At 56.4% G+C, this 8,509-nt stretch overlaps 1 protein-coding gene across 1 annotated transcript; it reads left to right on the top strand.

Annotated features, from left to right (window-relative positions):
- The first annotated feature begins 895 nt into the window (after nt 1-895).
- On the top strand, nt 896-8,164 carry GNAT2 (G protein subunit alpha transducin 2). Its single transcript, XM_088066972.1, has 9 exons — nt 896-1,146; nt 1,986-2,028; nt 2,214-2,355; nt 2,513-2,670; nt 3,211-3,339; nt 3,561-3,690; nt 5,092-5,245; nt 5,638-5,838; nt 7,434-8,164. The coding sequence occupies exons 1-8, from the start codon at nt 1,029-1,031 to the stop codon at nt 5,826-5,828; spliced, it is 1,065 nt and encodes a 354-aa protein (XP_087923098.1). The 5' UTR covers nt 896-1,028; the 3' UTR covers nt 5,829-5,838; nt 7,434-8,164.
- The last annotated feature ends 345 nt before the right edge of the window (nt 8,165-8,509 follow it).

The raw sequence follows: 8,509 nt of genomic DNA, 5'->3' as shown, positions 1-8,509 counted from the left end.
CATGGAGCCCCCAATGGCCCTGTGAAGTGCAGGGATTTAGGGCACCTCAAACCCAAACATCGGGGACCTGCAGGACTTTTGGGGGTCCCAAAGCCCGCCCCGGGGCGGGGGGTTCCCCCTGCGGTGCCCACCTGCAAGCAGCCCCGGAGGAGAAGGGGGAGGCAGCCACCCGTCCCCCGGGGTTTGGGGAGGCCTGCTGGGCTGGGGGATGGGCTGGGATGGGGGGTGCTGAGCCCGGGAAGAGGAGGAGGAGGAGGAGGAGGAAGGCTGAGCCACGATCCCATTAAAGAGCTTAGGCAGCGGGAGGGCGGCACCCAGTGGGGCAGGATTAGGGGGCCTCGTTACCCACCCCCGGGCGTAATTAGCTCCCTTTTCCCTGCAGGAGGAATCCCCCAGTGCCACCGCCCCCCGCCACCACCCCCCTGTCACCACCCAGTCCCCTGCCATCGCTCTGGAGCACCCAGGGGTGGAGGACACACACAAAACCAGGGCCTGATCCCATCCTCAGTGCCCCCCAAAAGTGGAGTCACAGCCCAAAGACAGGAGGGAGCCCCAAGAAGATCCCCACTTCCTAAGTCACCTCAGGGGACTGGTCCCCATGGGCAGGGGGTGTCACGCTGATGCCCCCCCTTATGTAAAGCCCCCTGCCCACCTCCCTGAGATGCTCCGTCTTTTTTTTTCCTCCCTGAGCCCTAATCTTTGCCATCTTGGGCTAATTGGATTTCCTGGGTCACATGGCAAGATAAAAAGTCCCCAAATCCCACGGTCAAAAAAAATCAGGTTATCCATGGGGAATTAAGGGAGAGAGCGGGGGGCAGCCAGCAGCAAGGACCCACCAAAGTGTGCTGCCAGCTTGGGGCATCCCAGGGTCAGGGTGTGGGGTACCTGGCTCACGTCTTTTGGAATTTCTGGTTCACCCTCCAGTGCCCACCTCGTCCCCGAGGTGTGCGTGTTATCTCCTTGAAGAGCTGGAAAAGCCTGGGGACCTAGAGGAGCTTGTGGAGTTATTGGAGGAGGAGAACGAAGCCATGGGGAGCGGGGCCAGTGCTGAGGACAAGGAAATGGCCAAGAGGTCCAAGGAGCTGGAGAAGAAGCTCCAGGAGGATGCGGATAAGGAGGCCAAGACAGTCAAGTTGCTGCTGCTTGGTAAGGCTGAAGGGGATGTCCCCTGGAGATGTCCCCGTGTTTCTACTCCGTTGACCCTCAGGGGACGTGGGGATGGGGACAGGGAACTCATGACCCCCTGGGCTCCTCCTGCCCTGTCCCTGGTACCCCCTGGACAAGCTCTCATCAGCCTGGAGAGGTTGTCCCGCCACCAGGACATCCCCAGGTTATCCCTGGGAAGGGCTGGAGGTGGCATTGGCTCTTGGGGATGGCAGGCACGAAGGGGACAGTGGGGGGACAGGGGATGGGATGAAGACACTGGGTCCCACTGACGATGTTCCACATCTCAGGGGGCTCAGCGAGAGCCTGGGGAGCTCCTACCACCAACACCCCAAAAGCTGCTGGTGGGTGCCAGGCAGGGGGAGATGGTTCCTTGGGGGTCCCTCTGCACCCCACGGGGCAAGGGGGTGACCCTGTGGGGCAGGGGGGTGACTCCATGGGGCAGGGGCCAGCAGTGGTGCCTTATCCAGGTGGGGGGGGCTGGGTTCAAGGCGATTAACACCCTAATTCTAAGCAGCTTCCTGTGCTGCCCTAAGCCGCTTACGGCCCCAAAGGCATCGCCGGGCACTGCCCACGGTGGGCGGGAGGTGTGGGACCTGGGGGACCTGCACCCAGGGGGTTCCCACCACCCTGGGGGTCCCCGAGCTGTGGTCCCACACAGGGTGCAAAGGGTGACAGGAATGTGGGGATGATGGCAGCGGTGGGAAGAGGCCAGGCTGGGTGTCCAGGGTGGGGACAGTGGCTCTGGTCCCCATGGGGTGCCCATCGCTGTGGCATCAGGCCCTGGTGGCCACTAAGGTGTCCCTCCCACCCTTTTCCAGGGGCTGGAGAGTCAGGGAAGAGCACCATCGTGAAGCAGATGAAGTGAGTATGGCCTCAGCCAGACTGGGGAGGGGGAGGCCACCAGGATGAGCCACAAGCTCTCAGACATGGGATGGCTGGACCCCCAGTCACCCCCCCCCGTCACCTGGTGGTGCCCAGTGTGGGGTGGTGATTCCCACCCCAGAGGGGACGTCCTGGCTTGGGGCTGAGGCCACTGTGCCTGCCAGGATCATCCACCAGGACGGTTACACGGAGGAGGAGTGCATGGAATTCAAGTCCATCATCTACGGGAACATCCTCCAGTCCATCCTGGCCATCATCCGCGCCATGTCCACACTGGGCATCGACTACGCCGAGTCCTCCTGCGCGGTCAGTCAGGGTGGTGTCCCTGTCCCCCCAAACCCCATGAGGTGGGGCCAGGGCAACCCCAGGGTCCACAGCAGCCCCATGTTGTACCCCCAGTCCTGAGGGCACTTTGGGGGAACAGGGGCCGTGGGAAGGTTGGTGATGAAGGTCTCTCTCACAGGATGAAGGCCGGCTGCTCTTCAACCTGGCTGACTCCATCGAGGAGGGCACGATGCCCCCCGAGCTGGTCGCCTGCATCAAGAAGCTGTGGAAGGATGGAGGGGTTCAGGCGTGTTTTGACCGCGCTGCCGAGTATCAGCTCAACGACTCAGCCGCGTAGTGAGTGGGGACATGGCGGGCACAACAGGGACTGGCCTGGGGACCCCCTCACAGCCAGTTCCAACCCAGCCTAGCACAATTCATCCCCTCCCTGCTCCTGGGAATACCCTGAGCCTGCCATGCTCCATCCCACCAGTGTCATCCTCTATCCCACTGGTGTCATCACCCATCCCACCAGTACCATTTCCTAATGCCACCAGTACATTTCCCCAATCCCACCAGTGCTATCCCCCCACCGCTGCTGTCCTCCATTCCATCAGTGCTGTCCTACGTCCTCCATCCAGCTGGTGCCATTCTGCATACCAGAAGTGCCGTCCTCCATCCCACTGCTGCCATCATCCATCCCACCAGTGCCATCCCCATCCCAGAAGTGCCGCTGACCCCACCCTTGATGTTCCTCGGCTCCCCCAGGGATGTCACTGCCCTGAAGTCTCAGTGTTTGGCAGAGCTCAGCCCCACAACCATCCCCAGAAATCCAGGGAAAGGGGGAGACACGGGCAGCCTCTCGGCAGCAGGTCACATCCCTTCCTGTCTCCCCAGTTACCTGAACCAGCTGGACAGGATCACAGCCCCCAACTACCTCCCCAACGAGCAGGATGTGTTGCGATCTCGAGTGAAGACCACAGGGATCATCGAGACCAAGTTCTCTGTCAAAGACCTGAATTTCAGGTACGTGGGAGCCTCCCCCACCTCCATGACCACGCCTCCACGATTCCCCCCAGTTCTGACGGTGGGGAGGGATTTTGGGATGATCCTGACACTCAAGGGACCACCAGTGCTCTCCCATGGACAGTGATTCCTGTCCCCCCCGAGGATGTGGCACTGGAACCATCACATGGGGGGGTGTCAGGACCAGGTGTGTGTGTCCCTCATTCTTGTCCCCTCCCCAGGATGTTCGACGTGGGAGGGCAGCGCTCAGAGAGGAAGAAGTGGATCCACTGCTTTGAGGGGGTGACCTGCATCATCTTCTGCGGGGCCCTGAGCGCCTACGACATGGTGCTGGTGGAGGACGATGAAGTGGTGGGTTGGGGTCCTGGAGACACTGGGAGCCAAGGGGGAGAGGAATGGGAAGCTCCAAGGGGGCTCTGAAGAGGGAGGAACAACACTCTGCACTGTCAGATGCTCTGGGAGGTCCGGGAAAGGTGTGGGAGATGCGGGATGGAGCTGGTTCCCAGCAAGTTGCACCTGGTAAAGGTGTTTGCACTTCCTCTGGGTCATGAATCCATGGGTGTTGTCTATGAGGAAACCCCCAAGTGCTCCTGTGCAGATCCTCAGAGCCATCAGAGAATGGCCACACAGCCAGACAACTGGAGCAAAGCCAAAGGGAAGGGCAGGAAGAGCCAGGAACCTGCTGGGATGAAGGAAAATCTGGTCCTGAGGCACCTCCTGCCTCACTGTGCCCTCTGAGGTGAGCAGAGGGGCTAAGGAGGGACAGCTCCCACCCTCCCAGTGTGGGGGCACAAGGACGTGATCCAAAGTGTGTCCAGTGAGGGATGCACCAGCAGAGCCCTGGGAAAGCAGCTTGGAGGGCACAGATCCAGAGAGGAGAAACACGGAAGCTCCATAATGGGTTTTTCTTTAAAGAAATGAGATAATGGATGAAGACAAGAGCAGGAGCCGCTTCTTCCCTGGCATCTCCTCCAGGTTCCATGGCTGCTCCTTGGCATCCAAATACCTTCTGCTGAAGCTGGATCAGGATCAGGATCTGCCATCCCTGGGCCCTGCCATGGCCGGGCAGGAGCTCACAGCCCTTTCTCAGCCACGTGCAGGAGAGCATCCTTCCCATGGGAGCCCTTGGGAGAGGCTGGAATGCTCACCCAGTGCAGGATTGGGCAGAGCCAGTGCTCTGCATACAGAAAAGCTTCTGTGATAGGAAGCTGGATGAGGGAAAACCATCCCTGGAGAACCCACATGCTGCCCACAAAGATGGAGCATCACCCTTACATCAAGAAAACCCCCACATTGGACTTGGCTCTGCCTAGATGGATCCTCATCCCCTCAGGATGACCCAGCAGCAAACTAAGAATTCAACATCTGCTCTAAAACTGGAGTTTTCCTTTTCCTGGCTCCTTCCTGAAGCTGTGGGTAACAGCCAGAAGCCACGATCCAACACAAGCATCCACCTGATGACTGGAATGGTGCTCACTGAGCACCTTGCGCGCAGGCTGCGAGGTCTCCATGGGCAAATTTCCCAGTAAAATCACCACAGTCCATTTCTGACAATCCCAGGAGGGACTGGAACCACTCCCTACCCTGAGCATCACCTGGATTTATCTGTGATTTCTGGGTGGGGAGGAGGGACTGGGCAGGCAGCAGGACCAGCTGCTGCTGTGGCAAACAGGGAAAAGTTCCTTTCTTGGGAATGGGGGTTGAGGGTGGCCCAAAGGGGGTGTCAATCCCTGACAATCTGCTTCCCTGCAGAACCGGATGCACGAATCCCTGCACCTATTCAACAGTATATGCAACCACAAGTTCTTTGCCGCCACGTCCATCATCCTCTTCCTCAACAAGAAGGACCTTTTTGAGGAAAAGATTAAGAAAGTCCATCTCAGCATCTGCTTCCCAGAGTATGATGGTGAGTTTGGACCCTTCCTGGCCTTACCCCTCCTCCTCGAGACCCCCCCCAAAGCAGGGGCTGAGGAGTTGTGTGGTCCCAGCAAAGATGTGGCAACTCGGATTTGGGATATGTTGTCAGAGGGCTGGGGAAGGGGAGATGAGGATGAGGAGAACTGGCTCTATCCCAAAATATGGCTGTGAAGGGGATGAGGATGAGCAGCTCCATTCTGCTCTGTGGGTTGGTAAGTCAAATCCTGAGAGGTTGGAGCTGAGGAGAGGATGGATGTGGCCTCAGGAAGATCAGAAATGGGGTAAAAAGGAGTTTTGTGCTACACATGGTCAGCACTCCACCCTTTTCCTTGGATGCCCACCCCCATGGGAGCAGCTTGGCATCAATCCCTCCCTCCACAGGTCCAAACACATTTGAGGATGCAGGGAATTACATCAAGACCCAATTCCTGGATCTCAACATGCGGAAGGACGTGAAGGAGATCTACAGCCACATGACCTGTGCCACAGACACGCAGAACGTCAAGTTCGTCTTTGACGCTGTCACAGACGTGATCATCAAAGAGAACCTCAAGGACTGCGGCCTCTTCTGAGCACCAGCAGGTATGGGAGAGAGGCTGGAGCCAGAAAATAGGGACAGGAGAGGGGAGGAGGGCGGTCAGAGCTGGCTCCATCCCAAAAAGGGCTGGGGAAGGGGATGAGGAAGAGCAGAGCTGACTCCATCCTAGAAAAAGGGCTGGGGAAGGGAAGGGGAATGAGGATGAGCAGAGCCAGCTCCATTCCAAAAAGGGCTGGGAAAGGGGAGGAGGAGGATGAAGATGATCAGAGCTGGATCCCTCTGAAAAAAAGAGTTGGGGAAGGGGACTGGGATGAAAATGATCAGAGTTGGCTCCATCCCAGAAAAGACTGGGGAAGGAGAGAGAGGTGAGGAAGAGCCAGTTCCATCCCAGAAAAAGGGGTGGGAAAGGGGTAAGGCTGATCAGAGTTGGCTCCATTCCAGAAAAAGCTCGAGAAGGGGAGAAAAAAAGAGCAGAGTTGGCTCCATCCCCAAAAAAGGGCTGGGGAAGAAGGAAAAGGAGGGGGATGATCAGAACCAGCTCCATCCCCAAAAGAAAGGGCTGGGACAGGGGATAATGATGATCAGAACCAGCTCAATCCCCCAAAAAAAATCCTCAGGAAGGAAGAAGGGGATGAAGAAAAGCAGCTCCATCCCCCCCATCCCCCAAAAAAGGCTAAGGAAGGGGCTGGAGGTAAGGATGAGCAGAGTTGGTGCCATCCCAAAAAACAGAGCTGGGGGATGAAGATGATGAAGAGAGCTGGATCCATCCCCCAAAGAAGGGCTGGGAGGGGAATAAGGATGATCAGAGCTGGCTCCATCCCATTTTCTGGGGTAGTGGGATGTAGATCCCTCTGGTTTTGGCATCAAGTCCTGGAAATCCTATGAGGAGGGGAGGGGAGGATGGACTGGGTACAGTGGGGAGGGGGAGTCTGGGGTCCCATCAGCCCAGGGACGTGGTCACATCGTGACGGATTCAGTCCCATCCCACAGTGGGGTGGGCTCCAAAAGACAATTCCCACCCTTGCACATGGAGTGATAAAAACAGATTCCCAAATCCTCCACCTGAGCTAAAGGAAATAATTTTATTTCTCTCCTGTTGCAATTCTACCTGCCCAGCCTCAGCAGATGGGAATATCCCAATGCACACTCTGCTGCTCCCAGCCATTTAGCTCATCCTAAAACTTTAATTAGGGTTTATCACCCCAATTAGGGTTTGTCATGCTAATTCTTGCACTAATTCTGAGCAGCAGCAGGGATTCCATCCTCTTTCCCTCCTTTCCAAGCAGCTCCCAGCCACTAGCTCTGGCACTTTGTTTTTCAGGGACCCTCTGGTGTTTCCCTTATCGTTGAATATTAACAAAAAAGCAGGAAAAAGCTAAAAAAAGAAACAAAAACAACCAAAAAAACCCTCAAGCAGGTTCCCTGCAGGCAGGAGGCACCTGAAGGTGACACTTGGAAAAACGGGGGGTGGAGGTGAGGGGGGATGCTCCATTCTCATCACCATGGAGGAAGGCAAAGGGATGAGGTGACACATGTCCCTGAAATCCCACCTGAGTTTTTCCCTTGTTTCCATAAAATTGCTCCTCCAAGCCCTTCTCTGGGTGTGTTTAACTCCCTGTTCTTTCTCCCTCCCTCCCAGAAGAAGAAAACATTCCCGTCTCACCGTTCTGCTGAGCAGAGCCAAAGGAAGAACCAACCCCCACCACACGTCACTCGCTCCCACTTTTTCTATGACCTGCCCAAATCCGTCTCCTTCCAAACCCAAACTAGGAAGGGGCTGAAGCTCAACTTCCTGCTCCCTTTCATGGCCATTTCCTCTTTTTTTTTCCAAGGAAGAACCCCTGTTCTCAGCGTTTTACAGGAGGCTTGACAGCAGAGAGCACAGCCAGGAATAGGAATATTGAGGGAATTTGGGAGGTAGGATAGACATTGCCTGTCCCTCTGCAGCCCATTCCTGCCCTTGGATCAAAGCTGGATTAATCCAGGATGGAATTTCTGAGGAAGGTGGAGGCTGCGTCACCTCCGAAACGCTCCTGGGAACCAACCTCAGCCCTTCCTGGGAACCAACCTCAGCCCTTGGGCAGGACAAATCAGGGGTCTGTGGGGTTGTTTTGGGCCCTAAATGGAGGGAATTTCTCAGGCAGCAGGGGCTGGGGAAGGGAATCCCAACTCCAGCCCAGGAATGGGCTGGATAAAGAGGAAATGGTTACTTGAAAGATTTTCATTCTGCTACTTAGAGCTGCATTTGCTCTGTCTGTTTGTAAATAATCCATAGATGAGCCCTGTATCCATCCTCTCCCTGTTTCCTGCAGAGATCTCCTGTCCAGCTTCATTTAACTGTAGGAAAACACAATAAAGGAATACGCATGATGTGGATGTTCTTCCTTTCTCCCCATTCCACTTTGCTCCATTCCTGTGTCCCAGAGCTCGGATCAAGGGATATTTCAGCTGCTTCGCATCCATTCTGGGGGTATATGGATCTCTGGATCACACCTGGATCACCCCATGGCCACTGCTGGCCTCCTGGGGGGTGGGATGGGGTTCACCATCCCAAAAAAACTTCCTGGCCAGCACCCTTGGATGAGATGAAGCTCCTGGATGAGTTTGAAGGATGAGTTATCCCATGTAGGATGGCTGGAAGGGAATTGTCAAGCAGACACAGCTCCAGACCGCTTGGAAAAGATTCCAGAGCAGGGAATCTCCCTCAGGGCTCCC

The sequence above is a fragment of the Pseudopodoces humilis genome, chromosome 26 (assembly GCF_049639895.1).
Source record: "Pseudopodoces humilis isolate 2021_Gansu_Grassland_sample_001 chromosome 26, ASM4963989v1, whole genome shotgun sequence".
Lineage (NCBI taxonomy): Eukaryota > Metazoa > Chordata > Aves > Passeriformes > Paridae > Pseudopodoces > Pseudopodoces humilis.
Note: the sequence above shows the minus strand (reverse complement) of the source record. Positions and strands in the feature narration are given on the sequence as shown.

What these genes read in the sequence shown, in the direction of transcription:
- GNAT2 (XM_088066972.1), top strand. Translation starts at nt 1,029, where the DNA reads ATGGGGAGCGGGGCCAGTGCTGAGGACAAGGAAATGGCCAAGAGGTCC. An exon ending in TGGTGGAGGACGATGAAGTG is followed by an intron (nt 3,691 to 5,091) that starts GTGGGTTGGGGT and finishes GCTTCCCTGCAG; the next exon opens with AACCGGATGCACGAATCCCT. An exon ending in CTGCTTCCCAGAGTATGATG is followed by an intron (nt 5,246 to 5,637) that starts GTGAGTTTGGAC and finishes CTCCCTCCACAG; the next exon opens with GTCCAAACACATTTGAGGAT.